At 30.9% G+C, this 15768-nt stretch overlaps 1 protein-coding gene across 1 annotated transcript; it reads left to right on the forward strand.

Annotated features, from left to right (window-relative positions):
- The first annotated feature begins 1353 nt into the window (after positions 1–1353).
- Positions 1354–15541, forward strand: LOC136979202 (fatty acyl-CoA reductase 1-like). The gene is made up of 13 exons (XM_067275143.1): positions 1354–1396; positions 5776–5860; positions 5940–6053; positions 8119–8294; positions 8385–8457; positions 9480–9586; positions 9683–9860; positions 9933–9977; positions 10037–10164; positions 14231–14470; positions 14536–14665; positions 15294–15402; positions 15492–15541. Exons 2-13 carry the CDS (start codon positions 5792–5794, stop codon positions 15539–15541), a joined length of 1419 nt encoding a protein of 472 aa, XP_067131244.1. The 5' UTR covers positions 1354–1396; positions 5776–5791.
- The last annotated feature ends 227 nt before the right edge of the window (positions 15542–15768 follow it).

The raw sequence follows: 15768 nt of genomic DNA on the forward strand, positions 1-15768 counted from the left end.
ATTTCGTCATTTCTTTCTATTTTATTCCTGGTTTTCGACCAATCACGCTTTTCTTCCGGAGGAAGTTGAAGTAATTTGTGAAAAGCATGATTAGTCATCCAGTAGTCCTCCTTCTCTCTTGCCAATGAAGAATGATGTGTCCGTCCATGTGACATGGATAGCATAGCATCGGTATTCTAACACCATCAAAAAGGGGAAACGACAGTCACCCCCTTCGTCTTTCCCTTGGAACATTGTGAGATTTATAACAATTAATTGATAATTTTTTGTTCCAATTTGTTTCCCCAAATAAATATAAAACCATATTACTAAAAATTTGGAAAATGGGCCCTAAAATCGAAAAAATGGGCAAAATTCCTTTACAACGTTATTCGATAGACATACAATCTTCGGTGTGGCGTTTACATACATCTCCGAGATGTGGGTGCAAAGGGCGTCCTGTCTGGTAGTTAACAATTGCTCTTTGCACAAAAAAAGACAGAACAAAAAACAGATATAAAATACATACAGAGTTTAATTAAAATACGATATAATTTTCAACTGTTTAATGAAAATACATTATTAACTAAAAGAATAAAATAAAGTGATTAAAATTAAAATTATATAGATAATATAAATAACAATTCACGAATATATATATATACAATAACAACAAATTTTGGGGGAAAATGGTGGGCCTCTCACTTTTGACTGGTGTAGATGCAATTGCGCGACGAACTGTTTGACTTCAGTGTGTTTAAACAGACTTCTGCTTATGCATCAGTTTCCTGTCTTCCAAGACTGGAGATTTATACAAAGTTTTATGTGAAAAATATGATTTCACTTTTCGGCTGTCAAGTATACATAACAAAGAAATATTTGACCGTTTAAGAGTTTTCCAAATCTCTACGTTTTGTGACCTGCTGATCCGAAAAAAGTAAACAAGAACGAGGAAAATTTTCGTGGATGTGTAAGTGTGTTGGCTTCTATTTTGCTTAATATTTCAGAATGGAAAAATTAATAAAAATGAATCGTTTTTTTTAATGATTACCCCATTCTGAAATATTAATTTTAAGCAAAACAGAGGCCAATACACATACACACACATACACACATATATATTATTTATTTATTTATTTACATTTTTTTGATTCAGGTGATCTTAAAACCTGAAGATTTTCAGAAAACTCAGATGGTCAAACTTGTCACGATTCCAATACTTTTCCTTGTCACGTACGCATAACAGCCAAAAGCGTAAAAGTCAACAAAACAAACCCGTCGTGATCGACAGATAAAAGTTAATTTAGTAAAACAATGTGCAGAATTTCCTCGTCTAATAAAAGAAGAGAAAATTTTGTATTTTCTTCATTTGAGGTATTCCTGAGAAACAAGTCAAATTCGTCATCGCATTTTCTGGGTAAGAATTTTTCTGATGCCTAATTTTATTGTAGTAATAATTACAAATATAAAAAGTATCGAATGGTCACAACCGTCAGCTCTTTCTAAATTCTTGTCCTTTTAACATAAATTACATTTAAATAACCAAAATCGGGACTAAATTCGTTTCTAGTCGTTGAACAGTTTTGTTTCGCTATTTATTATTTTAAATAAATGACGGGAAGGAAAGGAAGAACAAAACAAACACAGAGAAAAAATTAGTTTTGCCGTTATTTTAACGTAAAATTTTTTGTTTATTAAAATTTCTTAAAATTAGAAAAGTGTGACTTAGAAATGCATTTCACTAACAAGGAAACTGTCGGAGTGTCTTCTAATAAATTTTAATAAAATTTAGTTAATAATTACGTTAAAACTATACAAACTCTATGGCAAATTTGTAGTATTCACTAAAAGTGTTAATAAGAGTTATTAGCAATCAAATGTCGTACTATTTTATAATAGTTTAACACAAATATGCAAATTTTTAGAAGTGAAAGGGTCGCGTATTACATTTAAGAATAAATTCTAGAATTTTCGAAAATGGGAGAATTTAATGTAAACATTTCAAAACATTATAGCAGAATTTAAACGTTTATGTGATAATGTTTGGCCTACAGAAAAGATTTGTAGGCCTAATATTTCAGACGTTGATAAACAGGTAGCCAAACTGCTTTTTAATGTATTTAGCGATATTTTAAGTAGTTATGTAAGTAGAGATGACGAAGAGTTTCGTCAGATGGAAAATAATAATTTGATTATAGATGGGCCTATTTCGGATAATAAAATAACACGTCTGCTTCTAAAGAAAGAAATTGTTGACGCAGACACTGACTGCGAATCGGGATATTCATATGATGAAAAATCCGATAAGAATATAATCTCAACAAAACGAAAAAAAGAAATTCTTAACTCGCGTAAGAAACACCCAAAATGAAAATTACACGCATTACAGCGGAAAGGAGCTAAAGAATTAAAACGTTTTAGTGATTTATATAAATGGGAAAAACAATTTAAATCTCGAAAGCATAGAATTGAAACGTTAAAAATCATTAAAGAACATACTAAACAAATGTTTGACCAAGCTTGGGGCAGCTATAAAATTGTTAATGGAAATCAATTAAAAATATGGGCGTTACAGAAATTTCTTCAACTGATAGTTCAATTAAGTTTACAGCTAGTGATTCTTGGGTTGCAAAATTTAAAACAGAATATAGATTAGTATCTCGAAAGATTACAAAACTTGTAAATAAAACAAATAGTGAACGAAAAGGATATTTTAGTAAAAGCTGCGCAATTTCAAACAACAGTAAAAAATTTATTGCCATCTTATTCGCGTAACTTCGTATTCAATACGGATCAATGTGGTTTTTCATACGAAATGATTTCACCAAGAACACTTTCGTATAAAGGAGAAAAAATACTATTGGATTCGCACATTCTCCTAGTAATAAAGTTACGCATTCCTACACTGTTCAATATTTAATTAATACTAACGGACGAGTTGTAGGTAATGTATTTATTTGCTTACAAGAGGCTCGTGGAACCTTTGGACGTAGAGTTAAAACATCGCTGTTCGATGCCCCAAACGTAAGTGTTACAGCTAGCTCATCTGGCAAATTATCTACAGCAATTATTACAAACAAACTATGTAAAAGACGTATTATCTCCAAATATAACAGAAAACTCTATTAATAATTGACTTGCTGGATAATGTGCTATGTTTATCTGGTCATTCCAACGGCGAAGCATGGCTACTTGCCCGAGATCGGGCGTCTTGTCTCAGTATTAGTTCTATTTTTGTTGTATATTTCTATCTGTAAAATCCCTTTAAAGTATTGGGTAGGAAGCCTCGAAACTATTTAAATCGTTTTCCGAGTAAGTACCTAATAATGAATGATATCCAGGAAAACACGGAATAATTTATAGACAATTTATGTCTAACAGAGAACAGCTGCCTGATAGATTATTATCTGGAATAGAATGGAAAATAGTATACAGTTAGTCCAAATTGTTATAATAATTGTACATTAGTCATTGCTCATTCATGGCCATGTTAATTTTTTTGCTCGTAAACAGTCGTTTTGACTTTTTTGGCTTCCATTCCTTTGTCTGGCTGTCCGCCATTGTATACAGGATTAAATAATAAAATAGAACTAAATTTCAGTTGCAAATTATAGTTGCAGCACTAAATTTCTACAAGTCAACATCGAGCACATATATTTCATGTATATTAATATATATTTTTAATACGTATAAGCATATAACGTACAGTACATAACGCAAACAGGTTAACAGGTTTTTCCACGTTTATTTTATTTTATTTTTTTTAGTTTAGTAGATTTTAAAAGTTGGAGATTTGCAGAAAAACGAGAGGATAAAGTTTGGCGCCATTTCAATATTTTCCCCTGTTATACACACATATAGCCGGGAAAGTAATAGCAGTTAAATATCAATCAACATGAATTCGAGGTAAAATTTTTAAGAAAGTTCAATAGCATTATTTTTCCGAAGTTGAGAAACGAGCGATTGCAAGAGTACGCGAAACAAACCTTTACTTTTGCAGTATTTGCTCGATATTGCGGACCCCGATGTAACGGATCTCGCGTTATTACGGACGATTTTTCACATCCAGCAGACCATTGTCCTCTTATTATGGACTTTTATTTTCCCGACTCTGTTATACGCAACAGAGGAAAAGTATAGCCATCGATCAAAAATGACCGAAGATTTTTACATTTTTGCATTTAGAGTACCTCGAAGTGTCAAGAAATGCAAAAAAGTTTGGAGTTTTTTCTGTTTGTATGGATTTAATTTGTATGCGAAAGTGCGATTTTTTTCACCCTCTTAGAAGCTTAATTCCCGTGCTTTTTGTTTAACATTTCTAAAATTTATGAGGTTTATGAATTAGAGGGACTGATGCTGTTTAATTTTGATGGTTTAAGTTTGACGGGTGGGCAGATAAAGAGACGTGGTGTGTCGTATCTAGAATAGAGTCGGACTTATTGACGATTTTACCGGTTATTAGCATTCACAATTTTTTTAAATAAAACTCGTTCCTACGATCAAAATTACGTTTTTTACCATTTTATAATAGTTAAAAATATAAAAAAAGTCTTTAATAAAGTGTCCTAACAGATGGCGCTACCAAAATTTTAAATGTTAAAATTAAGCAATTCGTTACTGCATTTTGTATTGATCGACTTATTTTGTCGCAGTCGTTGCTCTGTTTGCTTTATTTGCAAAATTAAATATACAAATAATTTAAAGTAAAAGAAAATTTTTGTTTATTCACTTTTGGTCGTAGATTTTCTCTAGGTTATGTTTCGTTTTTTGATTGTCTAGTTCAGTGTTTCTCAAACTTTTTGGACCGCGACCCCCCTTCTGCACTTAAAAATTTCAAAGGACCCCCGAAGAATAAGTATGTGTCGAAAAACATCCCGGAGGGAGGGGGTTAGGCTCGTATTTAAATATTATTAATATGTGCAATTTATTTAAGTAAAAATTATTTTATATATTTTTTATTTCTATTATTTCTAAACATGAATCCATAGTAAATTTATAAAATATTTGAAAAAATTGATCTGGCATCAATTTTTCAGCGACCCCCCAAATATTTTTCACGACCCCCTTGGGGGTCGAGACCCCCACTTTGAGAATCACTGGTCTAGTTGTATTTAATTTTAGTTTCGCTTACTGCAAGAGCCACAAGACTTAAATTTGTTGTGTGAAACAAAACATTTGATGATAAAAGAAAACAAAAAGCTTAACGTAAAACGCAGATATAATTCGCCAAATTACAGATGAACAATCTCCATCTGAAGTTGATAAAGAAATGTCTGTGAGTAAGCTGAAAATTTTAGATATTCGGAATGCCCGTCAGACTAGCATTCCGAATATCTAAAATTATATATAAATCAATTTTTTTTATTAAACTTGTAAAACAGAATAAAAGTACTACTCTGCTTTACAACTGAAATTTTGTTTACTACGTCATTGACTTTTGTCCACGGTATCGATATACAGTGATAGGCAATTCGATATTAATACATAGCATAATCTCATTATATTTACGGTAAAAAAAAATCCGCGAAAACGTTGTACGTGTGCATTAAGTTGGCATCTGGACCCAGAGAAAACATCTGCAAACTGCAAATATTTTCTCCGGGTCAGTTATCGAGATGCGTTCTAACGTCAGTGATGGACTCTTCGATATAACGGACGAGTCTGTAATAACAAGTAATTGCGATAAACGGACTTTCGTTATTTCGGACCAATTTCTTCGGTCTCGAGGTGAGTGGTTATATCGATCTTTCACTGTATAAGCCTTCGCATTGATCCATTCGATTGAATGTTTGATAGATTCACGAAGAAAAGAATGTCCATATTGAAATTTTATGAAAATCGTGACATATTTGTCACTGGAGCCACGGGATTTTTGGGAAAAGTAAGCATTTCTACATCGTACGTTCTATTTAAGATTACGTTTTTAATGTAGTCACACCTTATTTTTCTGATATTTGTAGATTCTTCTGGAGAAATTGCTGAGAACTTGCAATGCTAGAAAAATTTACATTTTGGTTAGATCCAAGAAAGGACTGACCGTGGAAGAGAGGAAGAACGAATTGTTTCGTTGCAAGGTAAGTTAAAATAACATATTTTAACTAAAAAGTCCATCGACGATTTACGTAACTTTTTCGGCAAATATTTTAAAACTAGCAGATGATTCCGGCTTTGCCCAGGCAAAAAATAACAACAAAGGTTAAGATTATTAGATTATTTCGTATTTTAATCTTTCTATTGTTATATTATATTATATTATAGCCAGTTAAAAGGCCCGATGCAGGCATCGGGGCATGCGCACGGACTATGGCAATTCCTAGCTTTGCCACTATGCTTTGCTGGCGTTCGATACGCCGACACAGACTGCCCATTTTTCAGTAGCAGCAGCGGTGTCATTCCGTGGTAAAAATAATAAATTCATATCAATAATAAATTCCTATTACAAATAAAAATAATAATATACTGAATTACACTGTAAAGATATAAAATAAATATTAAATAATTTATATTGTTAATTTAAATAATTGCTAGGGGCGCCCCTAGTTGCCGTTTTTGGCATACCGTGACGGAAACCATCCGTTTTTCGATTTTATATAGGAGATTGTGTGTCGCTTCGTCTTTTATAATATTTTATTGAAAACTTTTGATATAATTAAATATTATAAAATGGCAAAAAGCTTAATTTTGAGAGTATGGATGAGTTTTATATAAAAATTGTAAATGCTAATAATGAGTAAAATCGTCATTAAGTCTGACACTACTTGATATACGACACACGATCCTTTATCTCCTCACTCCTCGATCTATAACTACATAAATTTAATAGTATCGACTCTACTGATATACAAACTTCACTGCAAATTTCAGAAACATTTCACCATAAGCACAGAGATCATTAAGCTTCTAAGAGAAAATAGTCTCTTTTTCTCTCTCTCTTTCTCTCACACACACACACACACAGACCGAAATAAACCCCAAATTTTTTGCATTTTTCGACGTTTCAATGGCAATAGTATGGCAATTCGAAAAATCGAATTGCCATACTATTGCTTATCTCTATTATATATAACAGTCGGAAAGTAAAAGTCAAATTAATTGTTGACATGCATTTATAATTGAAGTAAACGAATAAAATTATTTATTGTGAGATAGTCATAATATCGGGCTGCAATTTTTAATCACATTTTTAATTTATTTAATTTAAAGTATATGCTCTCCACCTTAAATTAGTAGTAGCTCGTTTACATGCATCATATTATAGTTTAATATTAGAGTCGTGCTAATTATCGATCCTTTGGGGGAAGTTTTGAATAAAAATAATGAAACTCTTGGCTTGCATTGAAAGTTCTTATGTAGTTAATCGGTGTCTTTTTTATCCGATTCATTCCAGCTCGAATCTTATATATCTGACACTGTTCTCGAGATTAAGGAAACAGACGAATAGACAGACTGTTGACAGAGGGAATTTATCGGTCTACAATTTTTTCAAATTGCAGCCCAATTACTTTCAATACGCATATTTAACGGCCAAATCGTAGGGTATACTTATTTATTAATTTCAACCCATGTAATAATAAAAAGTTGTATTTAAGAGATTCATATTTTCACCACAGTCAAGGCGTGTATTGGGTCTATATTCAAAAAATTGAACAATATCAGGAAAAATTATCATTTCTTAAACGTGCTTGCAAGTGATACATCAACACAGAAAAAAAACGTCATTAAAAAAACCTTGGCCGGATTAAATAAATTCAGACAATTTGCGAAAACACTCTTAAAGGTAACTTACTTATTGACGTCAACCAAGTAAAAGAATACGATGGATCAACATGAAAACTTACTGTATCACAAAACAGAATATTTATATTTTTCGACAGAAATATTAGCAAAAGAGATATTCGAAATACAATTAAAAGAATGACGTTATTGACACACAGTAGTGTCAGTTCCTTCAAATATCGAAACTATATTTCATATATTCTTATTAATCGTGACAATGCGTCATTTTACATAAAAGTGAACAAAGTTATAACAATGAGAATGTATACGATGTAATAATACATTCCAATTATAAATCTCGTGCAATGTTTAATTTAATGTAATTTAGCATTAATATAGTATACATTTTTGTATTTATAAAAGATTTTCGAAAACGTTTCACTGAAAAATTCGGATATTTCGAATAAAGTGGAATTCATCGAAGGGAATATGTCTCAACAAAATTTGGGAATTTCCTCTTCCCATATGAATTTGATAATAAAAAATGTTTCGGTGGTGTTTCACTTGGCCGCTTCCGTTAAATTCAACGAACCTTTTCGGTAAGTTTTACGTCAATTAATCACATTAGTCCCATGAATTTAGTATTTATTTTTATTTAATTAATTTCAATTAATTCAATTAATTTGTAGAGATTCTTTCTTCAAGAATGTGGAAACGACAAAATATCTGGTCGAAGTTTGTCGTCAAATAAAAAATTTATTGGTAAATATTTTGTAATATTTTAATTTCAGACTGGTTTTTAATATACAGGGTTGAACATAAGAATTTTTTAATTTCAAACATTTATATTTGTTTTTATTTTTTATCTGGATTCAAATCGGCACAAATACTTCTTGCGATTTGCACAAAACGTACAGTACATTACATAAAATATTTTTGATACTTGTCGAAATCAAATATCCATGTTCACTGAGTGTTTGCAATGATTTGTCAACGGATCATCTTTGGCCTGTTCTTTATGATTCATACGTATTTATTACACGGACGCTTAGAAATTTGTTCCAAATAAGCAAATTTTTTTTAGGCCCAAAGAAGCTATAGGCCCTTATATAAAATTTTAGTTACATTTTTAAAATATAATAATTATTTAGCTATAGGTCCGCTAATGTGTATTTTTTCCCAGCCTCCTCGTAACTCTTTTGCCGGGTCCAATTTTTAGTCAACGTTCCAGAACTTTCTTTTCAGCTGGAAATTAAATTTTACAAATTTGGATATGCAAGTGTTTGCAATATTACAACTTTTACAAATTTCTAACTCTAGCACTATTTTATGCGGAAAACGGTTACGAAGTTCTTCAGGAATATTACCTGTCCAAGTACATATTACCGATTATTAGAAAAGGCACACGTAAGCGAATAAGCGAATGTGAATTGATCGATGCATTGCCAATTGTACAAATAATCCACATTACCAATACTTTTTACAATCAATACTACAATTTTGTATAAATGGATATTAACCTTAATAAATTCACTAAAGGAATAAAACTTGCCAAAAGTTGCAGAGCTAAATAATATAGTACTTTATTCAATATTTTTCAATAATTCAAAAATCAACGGGAGCTTTTTCAAATGCAAAACTTTTCTACATCTAAATTTATCTTAAAACCATTGAAACTATAAACACAGTAAACAAATGATTTGAAATGTTCATTATGAAGGTTCATACATCTAGTTGCAGCTGTATTTCTTTATAATTGTGGTAAAGGAGGTTGTATACTTCAGGTATTGGTGCACACATCCACAGCTTATTCCTTCTGCAATAGAAAGGAAGTGGATGAGAAAATCTATACAATGTCCAGAACGTATGAAGAATATCGGATTATCGCAAAGTATGTATTATATTATGACATCTTAAATGCCATTTTCTGTAATTTTATTTCTTACGTCTATGGTGATCACATTTTTTTTATTATTATTAATTGCAGCCTACAAAGCGATCATTCAATAGAGATAACAGATGAAAACATTTTAGAAGGCCGACCCAACACCTATACTTTAACAAAAGCCATAGCAGAAATTTATTTAAGTAATTTCTGTAGAGATTTGCCTATAATAATTGTTAGACCTTCTATAGTAGGATGCAGTTGGACAGAACCCATTTGCGTGAGTACTTTTTATTTTACATCAAAGTATGTTATCTATTTGTACGTAATTGCTACAAATGATTGTATTTAGGGATGGAACGACAGCTTAGGCGGTGCAAATACTTTAATTGCAGCTGTAAGTATATTTAAAAACTTCTAGATATGAAAATAGGATTAAAAGTTTCGTGCTTTCAGGGAGTGAAAGGACTTATCAGCACCATGTGGATTGATGAAGGTAAACGTCTGGATTTAATTCCTGCAGACACAGTGATTAATTTGATGTTAGCTGCGGCTTGGAGAAAGACAATAATTCCTCACCGAAGGTAAACTGTTTTGAAAATCTCATTGAACAGAAACATTAAATGATTCGTTATAACACAACCGAGTAAAAGTTGTTGAATTTCTTCCGTTATTAGAAATAAAGTATGAAATTAAGAAATTCATGAATATCTGTACGAAATTTTCTGATTTAAAAGACACTATATTTAAAAACCAAGCCGTATTTATTTCTTATACATATAGTATATACTTGATAGATTCCACTAGGTAAAGAAAGATAATATATTTATTTATTTATTTATTATATTTTTCTTATTTTCTTCACTCTCTGCCTAGTGACCTAAGGAGCTTTTCCGTACCTGTCATTGGTTCGGTCGAGCTCACACCTATGGTAGCAAAGTACTGACAGATAAGCTAGGCATATCCAGAACAGATCTCTCATAAATAGTTCCTGGAGTTTCTTGCTCAGATTTGAATCTGGTGTCCTAGAGTTATAGATTGACATTTGTTGATTGTGGCCATTGTAATAGGGGAAAAAAGTGAAATCTACTCCGCACGCGGCGCTAGTATCGACGAGGTTGTAAACAGACTAAGCGATACGTTGTCGGTTCTAAAGTACGATTTGTTAATTCTTTAAACAAAAATCCAATAATTATTTTAAGACTGGGTAATGGCTGATGGAGGTTTTAACATTCAGGAATAACTAATTACTAAAGATGTTGTGGTAAATATACCCACTTTTATGAGAGGAAAAGCACAGCTGAGCAGCAGTTTGTCATCTCGAGACAGAAAAATATCTAGTAAAAGAATACATATTGAACGTATTATAGGAATGGCTCGTACTGTACATATAAAATTTTGAAGCAACACATGCATCCGACAGTAACCAAACTTGGCAGTGAAATTATATTTATATGTTTTATGTTATGCAATTTTAGACCATGCATTGTTGGCAGAGATTCTTAATTTGTTTCACTGTTAGTCTAGCTCTCTATTAATACCGTATATAAATTTTTTTCCATTCTAGACCCTAGCCTAATTTAAGTTTTCCATCTATAGTATTTTTAAATTTTTGTCTGTTTATAAATTCTAAGATTAAGAATGTATACTATCATACACAGTAAGGTCTTCATTGTGGAACTTCAATTCAAAGTAATATAGTGGTTTTAAAATTTGTACTATAGTTGAATAAATACTTGTAAGCTAATAAAAGAATTTTAATCTTTAAAACAAAATCTCTTTTTATTATTTAAAAAAATTCACACTATACACCATCTAGAAAAATTTTACATAAACTCAAATTGTAAAATAACAATTAGCTCAATTATTTTATAAACTTAATGTTTATAAAACATTTTTTTTAAAAAAGAACTGGCTTAATATGCTCATGGAAAAACATAATTAGTGTTTCAATCATGTCTGCAATGAATTTATTATCTCTTGGAATGATACAAACTTTGAAGTCACTTTTTGTGTAAATAAACAGATGAGCAACTTGTCTATTTGTCACTGCTAATCGTCCTTGGATTTGATGAAAATAATCATGATTCCGTTTTAAAGTAATTTTGTCATCAGTACATTCCAAATATGGTATCTTTAGCACATTCACAGGAAGTTTAAAACTGGAGTAAGGACATTTAACTTCTAATATTTTATCATCATCCACTAGCCCATCTGGACTTGCAGCTAAGAATGGGTATTTTGAATGAAGAAACATGCCACATTCTTTCACAGGAGTATTTACAAAAGAATATGTTTCAATTGCTTTTTTTTTTCATACCTTAAGCCGTGAGAAATTGCCTTACTTTTTATTGGCCTACTTGACAGTAATGAGCCACACAATTTTAGTCTGTTTGTTAATTTTAATTTACAAACTTTTCCAAAGTTTGAAGATGTCAAATGCAACAAATGTTCCTTCTTCCAAACTGCACTTTTTCATTGTAATCTGGTCTCTTTTTCCAAATGTTTTATGTACTCCCTACTTGCTTCAGTTACATGTAAAGCACTTAAACACATTTCAGACATTGTGCTTTTGCAATCATGATCTGACTCTAAAGCCCTCATGTTTGCTGGTTGCCTTAATTACAATATCGGTATTGCACAACCACTTTGCATGTTCATTGCCAAATTAATAACAAAGTTTGTATAATCAGGGATTGTACTACCAGATGGTCTGGGGTCAAATTTTATGTCTTCCAATCATTTTCTTTTCATTCCTTTCTTCTTAAATAAATGAAATGGAAGCTCACTAGCCTTAACTGGGGAACCTTTATGTTGGCAGGTAGGCTGATGGAATGTTTGTAGAACCTGTGTGCATGTTTTGTGACACTTATATGTGCCTGTTCTTCCATATTCTTCTATTGCCAATAGTGTTACACATACATGTTTGCAATACGCTTTAGGCCCTTTACCTGCTGTACATTCACATATTGCATTTTCTATAACCCCATCATCTGTAATTACTAAATCTGTGTAAATCTGTTCCCCTTGGTTAATTCAGATTTTACATTACCTTTAAAATATAAAAAATGTTTCTCTTTTGTTCCTCTTATTATCATATTAATAAGAATTCATTAAAATACATCTGCACAGCAGACAGTGGCATTCTTTGATCTGACATCTGCATGTAGGCATCAATTGTCTCTATAGTCAAAACTGGTATTTGTAAACTTGGAGAGAGATCCTTATATTCAGATGAATCAGGAAGTTTGAATTCAGGAGAGCTATCACAGGATATAGAAAAATTATGAGTTTTCTGATTCCTCTCATATGCCAGTAACCTGAAAATTATTGTAAACAAGTTTAATAACTAGTTAACATATGATCACCAATATTTTATTTAGTTTTTTCTGTCTCATTGACAGGAAAGGCAAAAATTATTATTATATATTATATTCTTACCTTAATATATTACATATAATATAAAAATAAACAGTATAAGGTAACTGAACAGTATTGACAAGCACCTAAATATGGCATATATATAGTGTATGCCAGATTTAGTAAAAGAAAATGGGCAAAAATTCACTTGTACAAAAAGTTTATTGGTGAAGAAATTAGTCTTATTGCATTAAATTATTGAAACAAGAAGACTTGTGACCAATAAAAAAGACATTTTGATTATATTTATTTTAAATACTCCGAATATTGTTTTCTCTTGGTAAAAGATTAAGATATGTATCTCTTATATTGTCTTAGAACTTCATAGAAAGTAGTTTTGTTTGTGTTGATTGTTGTTCTAAATTACAGTGATAACCTATTGGTACAGTTAACATTTCAGATACTGGTATAAATTGGTTATAATATGTCAGGCTCAGTACATGACCATATTCCAAAGGAAAAAAAAATTTATTTTAATTAAAGTTTTGACCTTATGTATTGGTTAGACAAATGTGAAAGGAATCAATGACAACTTTACTGATCTTTAAATGTTTTTATCGACAAAAAATGTGCATTTTGTGAAATCTTATCCTTAAAACTTTCATCTACTGGTAAGTTACCTTATCATGTAATAGTTATAAGGACTTGAAATTATAAATGTAATAATTAACGATAAAAATATAGATGTAGATTATTTTAACTTACCTTTCTATTAAATCGGCTTTTCTACCAGCTAACTTGGCATTGTACTTTTTTAATTCTTCCTTTAATTGTACCGTTGTTAACCTTCCTAAAAAATATTTTCGTTCTTCCATTATTATAAAGTAAGCTATCCTTCGAACGGAACAGCTTGTTTACAACCGTATCGATATGTGCGACACCTATGTCACGTGATCACTTTTTTCCCCTATTAAATCTCATTCGACGGATTTTCTGTGCATATTAACGAAAAAACTGTTAGAATTACATACACAAATCTTTACAAATTAGCAAATAGAACTTCAATTTTAAATCCTCACTTAAACAAGTGCCATTAGCAAATATTCTCTAAATTGGAAACAATGAATCTACACCAGAAAACAATAGAACAATAGAAAACACTTTTATGACAAGTATACTGATCCCTTTGTAAGAAATGAACACACATTAGAAATTGATAAATTTTCCGAGGTAAGCATGAATAAATCCTCAGAGATGTTTCAGAAAAACTGTTTTCTATTTTGTTTTCAGAGAAGATGAAATTCCAGTATACAATTGCACTTCGGGATCAATAAATCCGTTAACTTGGCGCAAGCTTTTGGAGTGTTTAACCGTGCTGTGTTGGAATTATCCCTCAGAGAATGCATTTTTACATCCAAGAAACGTATCTAAGAGGAATTATTACTGGAATCGTGTATGCATCGCGATGCAGCATTATTTTCCTGCAATGTTATACGATATATTTCAAGTTGCTGTCGGCAGGAAACCAATGTATGTTGTTTTAAATCTGATCGTGCATTGTAAATTAAATGATATTTATGTTATTTATAATTTAGGATGATGAATATCTACAAAAATGTTCACAAGACGATGAAAGTATTAGAATATTTTTGTATAAGAGAATGGATGTTTCGTACTGATAACGTGAAGAAATTATTTAATTCGATGTCGACAGAAGATAAGCAGGTATGGTTACGAACGTCGTACAGTATTTTATATTCTTTTACTTATATTATGCTTGTTAAATTCTAACAAGATTTTCCAATTATAATTAAACAGATCGCTATTATAACAGTAGTGCAAATGAATAGTAATATTAAAATTAATCAGTACAATAATAACAGTGTTATAGTAGAAGTCCTTGCTACAATATCTAAAAGGTAATATACGGTTTTTTGAACGAGGCAAACTCGCGCAGATATAACCTTTGAAACCCAAATTTTATAATAATTTCTAGGAAAAATTTACTCAATATATCTTCATAAAACTACCAGAAATACATAAGATCTTGTAGATATTTAAGTCTAAAATTAAATTATTTTGTAATTCCATTGTTACAAAATAACAAAATTGGCGGAAGCACAATAAAAAAATGCAACTAAAGAAATTGTATTTATACATAATTTTTTGAATAATTGCAATGTAATTTTTGCAACGGTCAACTGCCTTTGAGCCACCGAGTATTAGTACATTTCAGTTTTATGTCACGATGACGGCACAAACTCGAAAAAAGAAAAATAAGCGAATATCTGATCTATTGAGAAATAAGCAAACTAATCAAAAAATGTGAAAAGTGATCAAAATTATATTTCAGAATTTCAATTTCGATATTTCAAAACTCAGTTGGAACAAATACTTGGAAAATTATGTTCTGGGCACGAGGAGATACGTTCTAAAGGAAGACGATGCGACCATCCCTCGAAGTAGAAAAATTTTATTGATGCAAGTATCTATTTACATAATTTTATACGTAAATAATACAGCATATAATTTATCATTATTACTTTTACAGGAAATATTGTTTTATTTCATTTGGCAAAACTGCCTTTCTGTTGGGACTAATTTACATTGTCATCTTGTTATCGTTCTAATTTCCAAATTGATTAAGATTATAATTTTGGAATTCTTGTTCATGACGTCTTACATCATATTTTAAATTAATAGTTAATATTACTTATTGGTCTTTGGTATTTAATGGTCACAATATAAACCGTAAAAGTGTAACATGCCATGTTAATAATCTGGTGTTTTTGAATTAATATTATACTAAATACATTAAAATAAACTAT

This window comes from Centruroides vittatus, unplaced genomic scaffold (genome assembly GCF_030686945.1).
Source record: "Centruroides vittatus isolate TY-2023 unplaced genomic scaffold, ASM3068694v2 contig_596, whole genome shotgun sequence".
Lineage (NCBI taxonomy): Eukaryota > Metazoa > Arthropoda > Arachnida > Scorpiones > Buthidae > Centruroides > Centruroides vittatus.

Bases quoted from the DNA above. Each gene is read 5' to 3' on its own strand.
- LOC136979202 (XM_067275143.1), top strand. From the start codon at position 5,792: ATGTCCATATTGAAATTTTATGAAAATCGTGACATATTTGTCACTGGA. The intron at 6,054-8,118 runs GTAAGTTAAAAT...TATTTATAAAAG, and splicing joins ACGAATTGTTTCGTTGCAAG to ATTTTCGAAAACGTTTCACT. The intron at 8,295-8,384 runs GTAAGTTTTACG...ATTAATTTGTAG, and splicing joins AAATTCAACGAACCTTTTCG to AGATTCTTTCTTCAAGAATG.